At 40.0% G+C, this 14,867-nt stretch overlaps 1 protein-coding gene across 9 annotated transcripts in view; it reads right to left on the bottom strand.

Moving 5' to 3' along the window:
- The window catches only part of jakmip1 (janus kinase and microtubule interacting protein 1), a 114,719-nt gene that overhangs the window by 49,626 nt on the left and 50,226 nt on the right, over positions 1 to 14,867 (bottom strand). For all 9 annotated transcript variants that reach the window (XM_015344922.2, XM_015344925.2, XM_015344919.2 and 6 more), the window contains exon 3: positions 10,218 to 10,712. In XM_015344922.2, coding sequence (XP_015200408.1) covers positions 10,218 to 10,712 — 495 coding nt within the window. The remainder of the gene's footprint in view (positions 1 to 10,217; positions 10,713 to 14,867) is intronic.

Here is a 14,867-nt window from a genome sequence, read left to right as displayed (position 1 = left end):
CGTACATGCTTGCCTGGGTAATATTTCATACTAATGTCATAAAATGTATTTAATGTGTTCCAATTACAGTATATAACTGTCAGGCTTAAATGTCAAAACTGCAAAACGTAATTAAAAAAAAACTTACCTCAAAATAAAATCCTCTAGAAAATGTTAAAATGATGTATTCAGCTACCTGTCAATTTCCATAGAAATTATAATAGGGAAAGATGCTCATTCTGTTTCCCAGGTGAAAACAATTAGTCCCTTGCTTGGCTTTGTGTGCTGGGTGCATTTTTTTCTTAGACCAGGATATACAAAGCTATCCTCCTCCCTGAGCTCACTGACATTTTACCAACAAAACACAAGATTCCAGTTAGGTTCATGTCCTGTATCATGGAAAACTTTCATTTTCAAGCTTTATTGTCTCCTCAGGTTTTTCAACATCTTCTTACACGCTGTGCAGCCCATTTCTTTGGGTCACACACTGTATCAACACTCACCTAATTAAGAGGGTCACAAAATAGGTTGTTTCTTTTTTTCCTCTGACAGCGTCTGGCTCCATAAAGACTGCAGGACCTCCCTAAGCTGAATTTATTTTTAATTAAAGATCAGCAGTGCAATAAAGGTGAAGGGATGTTTGGCATCTTCTCAGCTTTCACTATTAATTTAATCATACGCATTTCTGCCAATTTCTTTTACATACTGTAGGTGTGCAAGATAAAGATTCAGTGTCAGGTTGGCATGAGATAAGCCTGACTTCCTTGCCCTTCTTCCACTCAGTTAAAACACTAAAACAACAGGAACTCCAGTAAATCATGCAGACACATCCCCAATCCTGCCTATATTTAAGAACCCGTAACAAGGAACTACACTCGACTTCTGGCTGGATGGTGTTTCTGCATTTTCCAGCCTAAACTTGGTTCTGTTCATGAACTTACCTTTCAGCCTGAATTATTCAAGAGTTCTGCCAGCTACTGCTGTGATATAAACAATGTCAGAAACAATTCAGTTACCCATCTTCCACAGATACCTTCGTCTTACTTTGATTACACTCCAAAAACAGTGGGAAAAAAATGTGACAACACTCCCTGGTTACCATAGAAACCGAGCCCATTCCATGTGTATGGAGAAGGAAACGAGCCCTATTATCCTATAATATTCAAATGAGCACCCTCATATACTGCTGGAAGGAATGCATTTCATGTTACTCCAGACAAGAAGCTGTGAAGCTTAAGGGACAAATAACCTACTTCTGAAATTCCTTCCCTTGGTACATGTTAGTCTGAAATAACAGTGTTTGACTTACAACACTGTAGTTTTGTTTGCATACTCACTGTCTGCATTGTAATGTACGACACTAAATATTATTTTGGATATATTGAGGCATTTGACAATTGTCTAATGCAAAGGGAAAAGGACAGAAGCATATGTCTGCTATTATTTAGTACACTAAGAGGAAAGGCAGTGAGATCCATGTTTCAAACATTGCTAAAATGGGAAAATGTTAATATTTTATGAATGTTTTATTCCTTTAAGCATTCTAAAACAGCTTTGGCTTCTACTTTGTTTTTTGCAATATTTGCCTGTTATTGATATTACCAGGCAGCCCATATGCAAAAAGTATGCATGCCTGTACTACAGTCGTGGTGGAGGTATTTGTCAGAAGTAACATCTGATGATAAAGGTCTTCATGGAGGCTACGGTATACTATTTCCAGCTAGGAATAATGTTTCTACCATCTCACTGGTTTACCTGTCCAGCCATAGAGAGATTGATACAAGGAGTTTATTTTAGCAAAGACATGCTTATTTGCTTGTATGTGTGAATACAAAGACATTAAGGAAACATCAGACTTACTGTACTGTAAACAGAACAGCAGCAGTAACAACAATAAAATTGAATAACATACAACTGAAATAAAAGTCAGCATAAGCAGTGTGCAGAATAAAACATCAGTGTGAGTCAGTAGTAGAGGTAGAATTCGATGATCTGACAATTTATGGGAAGAAGCTGTCTCTGAATCTGGTGGTACACTACGTTCCGTTATCCTATAAAGCTTACCAGAGAGCAGAGAAGAGAAAAGTAAGAAACTAGGATGAGTGTTATCCTTAATAATACTCCCAGCCTTGCTAAGTAAGAGAGCTGTAAAAATGTCCATAACAGAGAACAGCTGTACTCCAATAATGGACTGGGCTGACTTGATCACCCCCTGCAACGCCTTTCAGTTAGATAACGAGATGCTGCCAAACCACATGTGAGCAAACTTAACTTAACTTATATAGCACACCTGAAGAACGTAGTGAGAATAGTTGTAGATCATTATTTTTTCCAAGTGTCTGAGGAAGTAAAAGGTGCTATTGCACATTCTTTGTAGCTCCAGGTACATGCTGGGACCACTTTAAAATCATTAGTAATGAAAGAACATGGGAATTTGAAGCTGCTAACCATCTCTACAGCCACCCCATTGATGTGAAAAGGGGTCTTAACCCAATGGTCCCCACCCAGCTTTCTGAAATCGACAATCAGCTCTTTGGTTTTGCCGACGTTGAGGAAAAGATTATTATCAAGGCACCAACAGCCAGTCCAACTAGCCACCAGCCAATAAAGGAAAAGCAGTTCACCCAGATGGACTGGATCCCTCTCGGCATACAGTATGACCGGCCTTTACCATCATGAGAATTTTTGAAGGCCTGTGTTTTCATGTAGCGTTAAGTCATTTGAACTGCTCAACAGTGTTTGAGATAATTCAATAGGTCCTAAGCTACATTGCTGTAAATCAACATGTCAGCCCTTAAAAGCTGTTTACAAGCGGCGCTTCTTCTGCAGACAAAACACAACAAGGGCTTCCAAACTGGCTTATTTTATTGTTTATCCAAAACATGGAAGCTCTTATTGGTTTTAAAAGGTGAATAATATTTTAAATTGTATTAATCAGTACAGATGTATATGATGTGCACGTGATGACAACTGTGTGCCAGAGCCTATCCCAGCAAGCAATGGGCACAAAGTGGGATACACCCTGGATGGGACGCCAGTCCTTTGCAGGGTACATGCAGACAATTCTCCCAGAAGCCAACTGAACAACCAAAATTTATTTGGACTCTGGGTGGAAACCAGCACACCCAGAGGAAACCCACGTTAAAACAGGGAGAACATACGTACAAACTCCACTAGGATAGCAGTCCGGGAATTGCACCCAGGGCCGCAAAGTTGTGAAGCAGCAATGTTAACCACTGCATCACAGTGCTGACCAGGTTATGTGAATTAAATAAGTAGGATGGTGATCTGGTTATGCACAGCAAAGTCAGGTGGCTTTGTCGCATTCAAGAGCATTCACAACCTGCTCCTTCCGATCTGCAAATTCCTTGAAAGTAAGGAGAAAAAAGGAAAGGAACTGGGTTTTCTACAGACATTACAAATTCACTGAGTGCCTTCAATTTCAAGGCAAACATGCCAATCTTCATTTTCGGCTACATCTTATAATGGTATTTCAGAGCTTAATGCAAACACTATAGAGTAGCCTGAAGAAGGCTCCATGGCCGAAACATTGTGTTTTCTTTCTTATTCTTTTTTTCAGCATGGAATAAACCTAGTACTTGTTCTTTTGCAGCCTACGCATGCTGACGCAGCTACCCACCTGAACTATACAGTATGTAACCAAGTTAAAAAGAGCTACCTACAAGTTTTTTTTCTCCCCAATTACAACAGACACTACAGACCTACTGACTCAATTCAAGTTTTTGTACTTATTTTAGACAAACTAGAAAAGGAATTTCAGCTCATCCTTGAAGATACTGTATCAAAGGTCTGAAACGACTAATTTGAAAACTCTTTTTCATGCTAGTTTTTCATCTGTTACCCAATGACCTACAGTAGACCAAGGAACCGTGGAAGATGAAATAGTGGAGCTCCAGTCAGATGACAGTTTGAAAGTAGTTCTGAGGCTATGAGCTGTTTTGGAATGTGGTCTTTGATTTACACTACCCAGTTCTATGACTGTCTTTACATGTTAGCATACTGTATATACACAAGTGAACACCGTACAAAACAAAGAGGAATAAAGACAGTCTTGTATGGACTGCAGTGACTGAAAACAAATACTACAGACAGAAGGTCAAGAAGTGACCAGCACATTTCTGTTTTCCTCATGTTGAGCAGATGGGCACTGTTTAACTTTTCAACATCATGCTGTCCTTGTTTGACAGATGTTCATTATAAATGCCTTCTCTACTACTAACCATAAATTAAATAAGCCAGCAGCCATATCGCCCTGCAACTCACAACTTGCAGCCCACTGAGGCTCAGCAGGTGTGAGCTTGGTCAGTACCTGGATGGGAGTTTTTCCTGGGGAAAAACTAAGGTTGCTGCTGGAAGTGGTGTTAATGGAGCCTGCAGGGGGCTATCACCCTGCAGTCTGTGGTGTAGGTCCTAATGCCCCAGTATAGTGACAGGAACACTACACTGTAAAAAAGCGCCGTTCTTTGAATGAGATGTAAAACCAAGGTTGTGACTCTCTGTGGTCATTAAAAATCCCAGGGCGTTTCTTGAAAAGAAGGGACGGTGTTGCACTGCCATCCTGGCTAAATTTCCCATTGGATTAACTCATCATGGCCTCCTATGAATGAGCATCTATGAATTGACTTCATCACTCTGTTGTCCTCCCCACTGATTGCTGGTGTGTGGTGAGTGTACTGTGCGCACTATGGCTGCAGTCACATTATGCAGGTGTATGCTGCACATTGGTGTTGGAGGAGGGGAGTCCCCATTACCTGTAAAGCGCTTTGAGTGGAGTGTCCAGAAAAGCGCTATATAAGTGTAAGGAATTATTTCTATTGTACTGTATAGAATGAATTTCACAAAGAATTACTCATTCTCCCTTGGCCGATTGCCCACAAAGCTGGTGCACACTGACTCCCACAGGGACTAAGCTGGGGTGCTTGCCTCATCTCACCTGCGAACACCAGTGCCTGTCTTTGGCTGCGCATATCCGAGACCTTACAGCATCAGCATGAGCTACAGTACATCTATGACAATATTAGACTGGCTTGCCTGTTCACACAGCACACACAGGGTCTACTTCTTAGGAACCAATTTAAGATTCCCACTGATTTCCTTATGACGGATTTAAATGTCTGGACACGTACAGCTGTACAACCAGAGGAAGAGAAGAGATATACGAAGGGGAACTGTCGGAATGAATTTTTGCATGGTAATTAGACTCGCTCGTTTTCATAAATTCTCCAACAGCACCATTTCAGATGCCTAGTTAATTTATAGGTGATGGATATTGTTTACTGCAGACAGATGAATCTTCAAAATCATTGATCTGCGTCAACCGGGAACCCCACTTATTGTTTTCAGCACCAGTGGCAGGAGGTGGCGGTACGATTGTTGTCCAGGAGGAACCACACTAAAGATTAGTAGGGCTCTTGCATATGATTTGATGTATATGATATGTCTTGCTAGTGTATAACACTTCTCATTCACTTAAGGCTGAGAATTACTAGCAATACAAAAGGCTTAATAATATTTACTTGAATCTTAATCTCTGCAGGCTGAAGACCCAGTGTAATGTGTCAGACATGTTGGGAAAAATGTTAAACTCATACATGCGTTGGGAGAAAATCAGACCACCGACAGATACTTCTACCAATTCCCACAAATCAGTATGCATGACAGATTCAGAGTTCAGAGAATATCAGGCCGATGCCGAGGCCAGTCCTTGTAACTGGGCAACCTATTGGAAACAGAATCACGTTTGGCAGGAATCTGCTATAAAAATAGACTTTTCAGCCTAGATCAGAAACTGAAAGCCAATACTTGGTTTAATTGGGTTAGTTTGCAGTCCAAAGAGCTACATTTTGAATAATACAAAAATTTAGGGTAACCATGGCTATTCAAATACACCAAGCAATACTGGCCATTAAATGTGCAGGAACCGAAATATCTTGCGTGCAAGAACCGAAATTTCTCACGTGCCTCCATTTCAAAGACCCATTATCAGACCATATGTTAAGCAGGTGCAGAGCTCCTCTTTGATTTGACTGCAGCAAGGCAGCAGACCAGTGGTTTGACAATGAAGAGCTTCAGAAATCCTTTATCAAGGTACAGTAGTGGGATAAAGATTTCTAGAGACTTAGCCAAAGTATTCTCAGCTTGTCATGCAACACTAACCCATAACTTTCCTGGCGTCTGTGATCCTGAGGCATCAATCACAGTCACAGCTCTCCTCCATTTAATGTCAATGCGGCCGTGGTGCTGTTCTGCACTAAGTATACAAAGTGGAAAAAAACAGCACAATTTAGATGGACACACAGGTCCTTTTCTTTGCTTCTATGTATTTATGGTGTGGTCAATTGACAACTAGTGATTTTAAATCGGAAGCTACCATGAGAAAAATTATTACCAATTTAGGTAAACAAATGTAGGTACAAGTTAATACACTAACACATATAGCTTCATACCCTCAGCCTTGCATATGGACCGATATTTCAAAGCAAACAATAGGTACCTTAAAAAAAAACCTTAAGGAACTAAATGTTATATAGGACACCTAAGCAGACTAGATTAATGTGATGACCAGAAGATCTGGACTAGTTCTGTACTACAAATCAAAATATAAGTATCCCACACCTCCCACATGCTCCCCAACTCACAGCATGGCTCTGGGTTTGAGAAAGTCCAAGGTTAAATAAATTACTTAATCACTGTTCACATCCTTGAACAGACAGATCTCATATCCTGCTGTGCAGGTAGTTAACAGGATTGTGTTTGCTTACACAGCTGTCTCCTAGACTTCTATTAAACGGAGAATCCAAACAACAAGCCTGTCCCCAAACATATGTTTACAATAAAACAATCAGCAACACAGAAATTCATGTGGTACTGCCAATTAACCTATTTTTCTGGCAATTTACATTTTCTGGTGTGCATTGTGGGTATTTTTTTTTAAATGCCTGCTTCAGTCCATTTAGCTAACAGGGACACAGTCTGAAATGTGCCTGAAAGCATGTGCTTGAAAGAGAAAGAATTTTGAACACAAATATTGTGAGTGCTTTCCCCTGTGCTGCACAAGCAACCCAAAGTCAAATGACGCTCTGTAATTCTTGGTTTGGGCTGCACAACTAGAATATATTGCAGCTCGAATTCCTTTTAAATCTAAGCCTCTCTAAATCAGGTAATTCTGATCAACAGCTGCTTTTAATAATTAGAAGACAGAACTCCACACTAATTGCAAGACAATATAAATTTTATTGGAACCGTTTCATATGATATAGCCTTTTAAAATCCTATGTTATGCTGCCCTCATGTGGCACAATAGTTAAATAACTCAGACATTGTTCCTGCACATTGAAAGATGAACATTAATAATATCTAAATATACTTTATAATTTCCATAAGGAAATATAAATCTATTAATAAAATACTTGCCCCATGCTAAGTATACTTATACTTAGAACTAAAACAAGTCTTCTGCACTTACTAAAAATTCCTAGCAGCCATAAGTCATGAAACTCCCAGTCTGAAAGCAAATTAAATCTGTTTGGCATTTGCAATAAGCCATGGCAAATTATACAAGAAATATTTAAACTTGTGGCATTTTGAATAAGGAATAAATATAGTAATAAAAAGACATTAGAACTTGACAGTATATTTTGTAACACAGCCTAGCACACGGACAGCAAAGAAAAGTATTATGAAATGAGGGAATGCAAACAACTGTCTTGTAAGTCTTGTAAATGATCTAGCAATATTTTGATTGTGCTACACTAAACTAATAAAAATATACATGCTAACGGCTTAACTATGTTTGGAATGGCAATATACATAAGGGGACCAGGTCACAGGTCTGTTTTCAAGAGGACAGCCCTTAATGACATGATCCACATTGCCTGGAAAAATAATTAAAGTAATTTAAGTGATATTTATCATGAAAGGCTCACATCTTTGTCATCCACCCGTGTACATATTTGGATGGACAGCTACAGTTTTTCAGAGACTCTTCACCAAGGATGCACATATAATCTGAAAGCTGAGGTAATATGCAGGAAAAAAAAAGATTTATCTCACCTGACAGCCAGACAAGAACAACACAATAACTTTAACAAGACTAAGTCGGGAACAAACCTAAGATGCAGGCATTTCAGGCACATCAGTTGATCAGACAGTTTTTTATTAGAAGTGCTTTATACAACAAATAGTGCAAAGAGATTCATGTGCTTCTCTTCAGCACATTTCACTGCAGTGGGTTTCAGACCATTCCTCAGAAAAATACCTTTCTCCTTACTGGCAGAATGATCTGCCCGGGAGCTCTGCTGCCCAAGATTAAGCAGACAGAGACCCAACAAGCCCTCTTTCTCAGATAAGACTGGAACCTCTGACTTGGAGCAAGAACAGACAGACCCTGTCTAAGAAGCAGCTACTCGAGCGCTTCACTCGCTGGCTGACTATCCACTCCTTCTCTCTGCCTTATACTCAACTTTACTGACCCTTTCCAGCTGCAACTCAAGTCTCTGAAACACATACTGTACATACAGATTTGTATGTTTTTTACAGCCTTGATTCATGGTTGAATAAGGTCAGTAAATGGAGCTGAGAATGAGGCAGGGGAGCAGGAAGCTTGACTCTTGATTGAAATGTCCCAGCATTTAGTGTTTATAAATTCATCAAAATAAAAAGGCCCTATAAAGACCGGGGACATCTTTATAAGAGCACATAGTACTGTTCAGTTGAACACTGCTAAACACATCTAAAATCACGTCAATATTTTTAGTGAAGCAGAGAAAAATTACCCAGGTAACATATTTTACTGCCTTACTGAAGAAGTATTCTATTCCAAGTAGCCTTTTTCTTGAAATCAGATAGTTATGAAGAAAAAAACAGAAACCAATTTTCACGACTCACTAAGCGGGGCACTGCAAGGAAGGTATAGGGCAGAATCAATGGCTCAACAGTCTGCAATAGCAGGAAATAAACAATACAGAGCACTGTAGAGTAATATGCCAGAGAGACCAGAGAACTTACTACAGAAGACATTTCTAATCTAAAGTAGTTTTGAAACAGCTTTTGTAGTTCTCAAAAATAAAAATTAAATAAAAAACAGCTTTTATTAACTCACAAGATAGAAGTCTACTTAGATATATATTTAGGAGGCTGAGAGTGACACTATAAAACCATTCATATATAAGAGCTTACTTAGTCTTATAATGAGCTGTTTACTATTAGTGGGCATCAATAAGAGGGCACAGCAATTGGCAATTCAATTCAATCGGTTACACCTGCAAACAGGACACTGTCAACCCTTGAAGTCCACATTTTCTACAAGATAAACAACTATTTTCCACTCAAGTTGAACATACTAGGGTATCTACTAAGGTACTAAACAGTTTCTGTATGTCCAAAGTTCTGTGATGCTTGTTCTATGAAAATGACTCTTTAAAGGTTCCTCTGGTTATACCGATTACACATCTCTCAAATGCCTAGCTCCTGATTACTTTAAGGATGTACTGTATGAACACATCCCTATCTGCTGCTAATCATTTGCCATTTCAGGCCTTCTTATTCTACCTAAGACAAGGCTCCACACAATGAGTCATGGGGCTTTTTCTTGTTGCAGCATTACAGCTGTGAAACTCACTGTCCAAACGCATCACACTGCGAATGTGGACATATTTAAAATGCATTTAAAGATATACCTTTCTCTAAGCAGAAGTTGGTTTTAGTCCTGGTTTCATTAGGCCAATTTAATGTGCAACTTTGTTTTAACTTGTGTCTTCTCTGCATGTACTTATGTACGGCGTTTGTATTTCTTGAACAAGTCTTAAAAATAAAAATTATCCTGGCAAAAGAATATGTTCTAGGAAATTAAATCTAAACGTTTCAATTTTTTTCATTTATTTTGAAATTTTGAAAGTGTCACTTCCCTCTCATGTCAGCTAATGTCAGTATGGGCTTTTTTCCCCATCTTGACTGGAAAAACAAGAAAACGACATACTACTAGGAAAGACTATAGTACATATTCAGTAGTACTGAAAAGTACTGTAGGACATTTGTTAGGCAAATACGTTTATTCTATACATATCAGAACTGTTTTAAGCTTTTTTGCTGTTCCTTAAATAAGATGATTACCAGAAGCACGAAACCTAAAACCTCTGACTCCTTAAGGCCCAGAACGGGCCACAGCTTCCCGCAGGCTAACTGCTTTAGCCTTGGAAAGTTCTGGAGGAGATGCTCACCAGCCTGCGGATGTCTTTCTCGCAGTCCCGTTTGATCCGGTTCACCTCATCCTGGTGTGACTGGTAGGCCGTCCTCAGGTCTGCTGCTTTGGCCTTGTCGGCCTTCATGACGTTGGCCAGGGCTTCCTCCACCTGCTTTTTGGAAGACTTGAGCTCCAGGATCTCCTGCTGCAGCTTGTTGCGCTCAACGTCGAAGGTGCGCCGGGCCTCCTCCCGCGCCTCGCCCAGGAGAGCGGTCTTCACCTTGTCGGCGGCCCCGTCCCGCAGCACGTTGACCAGGGACTGCAGGCGGTGCAGCTCGCTGTCTCGGATCTTGACGACCCGGCAGAGCTCCTGCTCATGCTGCTTGATGAGGACCTCGCGCACGGCCTGCAGCTCCTTCATTTTCTCCTCGTGGAGTTTGGCCTTCAGATCGGTCACCAGGACGGTGTGCTTGTGCTGCTCCAGCTCCCGGGCCTGCTTTGCCTCCTGTAGCTTTTCCCGCAGCTTACAAACCTGGGATGAAAAAGAAAAACAAATGCAGATTTTAAACATGGACATCCTGAGTAAAACTAGGTAAAAGTTATGACAGACTGGCTCCGATTCTTGGGTGGCAAGGTGGTACAGAGGTTAGCATTGTGGCCTTGCTCCTTTGAAACCCTGGCTTTATTTCTGGGGATGCTATCTACATGAAGTTTACACAAGTTGTGTTTGCACAGATTTCCTCTGGGTGCCCCAGTTTCCATCACACTCCAAAAACACAGTGATAAGTTAAATGGCTTCTGGGAAAATTGACATTTGTGCGATTGTGTGTATGTCTGTGTGTCTACCCTGTGCAGGACTGGCGTACTCTTCAGGGTGTAGCCTGCCTTACACCCGTCGCTTGGAGGGATAGGTTCCGACTCCCCCCGCGACCCTGTATTGGATAAAGCGGTCAGAAAATGGATGGATGGCTCTGGTTCTTGCAAACCGTTCTGAGACATTCTCTGCTGTGAAAAACGTCACAGAGAGATAGATTCTCTTATAAACCAGAAAGGTTTTTTCACTTATTCCGAGGAAACATGAACATATTTGTTTTGTAGTAGTGATATTGTGGTATAATTCTGTGTTTATTCATGTGGGGATATTAAAACGCAGAGCTAGGGGAGTCGACTGCATTAGCATATGATTTCCACATTGAATAAAATAAGTTCCTTCCTCAGTTCTAGCTTACTCAGTACAATCTGCATATGTTACCAATTTTGTATAGGCCATAAGCTGTATACATGTATATTTTCATTCTTCCATTCATTTCAGTCCATTTTTCCTGGTGCGAGGTGCAATTACACATGTATTCCTCCAGAAGGCAAGGTCTCAACGTTATGGCAACAGAAGACGTTTGTCAAGTTGTGATGAGGATCTGGAATGTACTGTATAGCACTTTTCTGTGAGAAAGCAATTTAAAATGGGACTATAAAATACAGAGTGTTCCAGTGTATAACTAAACAGAACGCTGGTGTCCCTTAACAGTAGTACAGTATGAACGAACACTCCTGATTCCCAATTTTAATAGTGGAATTCATTATTACAAGTAATGGAAGATTTGAGCACTGTAAATTTATTCATTCATATTTTAATATAGGTCTGCAGGAATTGGTGTTTATTACTTATCTGTACTGTTTTTTAAAGACATCATTAGACAATGATGTAAATTTACATAGTTTAAAACGTATGAAAAGGTTATGAACTTTTATGAGGAATACCTCTCTGGAGAGAAAGACTGGATTAAGAGAAGCATGCTGACAGTTTTGCAAAATGACTTAAGAGCATTCTGGAATGTTTTTCCAACAGAAGACAACAAAACCTGCAACACAATTCTTATGACTTAGTCTAGGCTGCCTACCTGTAAACCTGTTTCCCATATGAGCCACTACAGAAGTATTCCCATGAAGCTCAATGAAGGTTTTGAGCGTGTTTGGTTTTAGCAACATTCTGAACAGTTTTACATGCAACATCCAGACCATCAACAAATGTATTGGGAAAGTCCTTACAGAACAAGCACTTTGTTACCAACAAAAAACAGATTGGAGCTAATAGCATTTCATTGTGGAACGGCAGTTTGTTGCTTAACTGGGAGACTGCAGAGTCTGGATTGATATTAATGTCTGTTGTGAGTGAGGGTGTTGGTTCTTGTTTAGTGAGCACAGAAATTTTATTGAAGAAACAAATGGCACAAAAGCCTTCACATAGGAGATATGTGACCACAAAGTACGTCCAGTGGATTTAGTGGCATGGGACCCACCTTCATGCCAGTGATCTTCCACATGACTGCTCAGAGACTGCCGCATGGCCCGCTGGACCAGCAAAAAGAGGATACTGGACCAATGGGGACACACCTAGTAAAAGTGTTCCAGCTTCTCAATTAGCACTGCACTGCCTTGACTGTTCTGGTGGTGGCGGCACGGTGGTATAATATTTCTTCTGTTTAAGACCAGGGCAACTGATTGTTCTGAAGTGCAATATGTTTGCTACTTCATACTATAACATGCCTAGCCATGGGCTGCTGGTTTTGATGGAATTTCATGGTGAAAGCCTGTAGGTGAGTAACACCATAAGGCTGGACGTGTAACACAAATATCAGGAGAGATCAGCAATAGTGAAAACAATTAATGGCCTGTATGAGTATCGACATCAACCTCATAAAACACATAGAATGAGGTGGAAAGGAATGAAGATAATATCTCCACTAGCAATAAAATGTAAAAAGACATGGCAACAGCAATATAAGGTATACCTGCTCTAGGACTGCAACAGTCATTATAGCGAAAAGATGGGTCTAGATCCTTTACAACACATAACCAAAGTATGTTTAATTTTTCTTTTGTCCCAATACATCTGGTGACTTTGTGCAGATATGGAGTATTTTTATATGCTGTAAAAACACTCTTGATTGAAAATTCACTCCAGGAAATAGCACCCTTTAAGCAGATCTAAATCTAAAAACAGACCAGTCCAGGAGGGTGGACTACTTTGTTTTTACAAATTACATTCCTCTCTACCTTTTACATGACAAGGAAATTATACTGATGGGAAAAAGAAACGCAACATTTTCTGGAATGAGAATACTGTAGATATAGCTTATGTACTTTCACAAAAAGTTGTCAATTTGTTTTAAGCCCTCTGACCAGCAATACAGCTTGTGCAGTGAGGCATTGCAACTTGCCAATCACACGAAAGCTCGTTAGGTGAACTTTAACCCAACGATGTCCAAGTGGAACAATGCCTGATCAGGTCACCTTTAAAAAGGTCTTAATTCAAAGCTTAGGTCACTGCAGGAAAAAAGCCACACTTAGTCAGTTTTCTGTGCATTCCACAATGCCTTGAATTTCACTAGAAACAAGGGAGAGGGCCATTGGCATCCTGCAGACAGGCATGTCATGTACCAGCGTTGCCAGACACTATTGGAATTGCAGAGAAGGTTTCAGCAGACTGGCCGGACAGATGACCGTCCAAGATCTGGTTGCCCTCGGGTGACCACACCAAAGCAGGACAGACACATTGTTTCAGATCTGCCAAATCGTACTGCTGCTGAAACACAGTGCCTGCATCAGTGACAGGACAGTCATAACAAAGAAAAAGGACTTCACAGACATACAAAAAATAGAGCCTAAAAGAATAAGTTTCAGCTCACGCAAATTTACCTACTGTATGCCTTCAAAAGCTAAAGAAAAAAAGCCTTAACAGCAAAAGGGCAGCAGAGAAAGTTTATGGTCTATGTGGAACAGTAGCCTTCAGGGAATAGTGCCATAAAAGTAGGTCTATACAGATGCTTTTCCAGAATTTATTTAATGTGACATTTACAGTACATTGCTCCTCATATTTGTACAATCCAATATGATAAAGGTGCATCGGTGTTGACTGAAAGCATTTACAAAAACTGAACCACTAATTGGGTTAATAGAAAAGGCCAGAAAACATTCCAACCATTATTTAGTACAGCATTGAACTTGATGCACAAATACTGCTTTTGATAAACAACTATAAAGAGGACAATTACAATTCTGAAATATCAGAAAGTTAATAAAAATATTTAGAAGTCATAAAGAACTCGCCACTTAAAAAAATCTTTTTTTTTGTATCACACAACGTAGTCTAAAAAATGACACTTGAGTTTTGCTGCCACAGCAAATGTAGACCTTGAGGATGCATTCATAAAAGGTCAAAGCGCTTTCTCTCCCTTCATCTGCTAGCGTTCTTGCTCAACATCTTATTAGAGAAAGGCTCAGGGTAACAGTGGCCTGCTGATTCAGTATGCACCAGTCACAGGAAAACCTGTCAATAATTCAATAAATCACCATGCTTCAGAAAAAAAAAAGACTGTCAGACTACACAGCATGTGAGCAACACAAAGCAAAAAAGAAAGTAGCTACAGTATGCATGTTGCCACACTTGTCATTGCACAGACTCAAATGATTACAAATACCCGTCCTGCCCGGAGAGGAACATGACAAAATGTTCAAATCAAATCAAAACCACTTTAACAGTACAGTTTTTGAGGATCCCGATAAATACTGACAGTGGATGTAGCCTTTCAAAAGCGCCCATTAATTTCAATTAATATCTTTTGGCATTAAGCTATTTATTAATCTAACAGAAAAGCACAGAACATATGTTCAAATATCAGCTTATTTG

This window comes from Lepisosteus oculatus, chromosome 1, assembly GCF_040954835.1.
Source record: "Lepisosteus oculatus isolate fLepOcu1 chromosome 1, fLepOcu1.hap2, whole genome shotgun sequence".
Lineage (NCBI taxonomy): Eukaryota > Metazoa > Chordata > Actinopteri > Semionotiformes > Lepisosteidae > Lepisosteus > Lepisosteus oculatus.
Note: the sequence above shows the minus strand (reverse complement) of the source record. Positions and strands in the feature narration are given on the sequence as shown.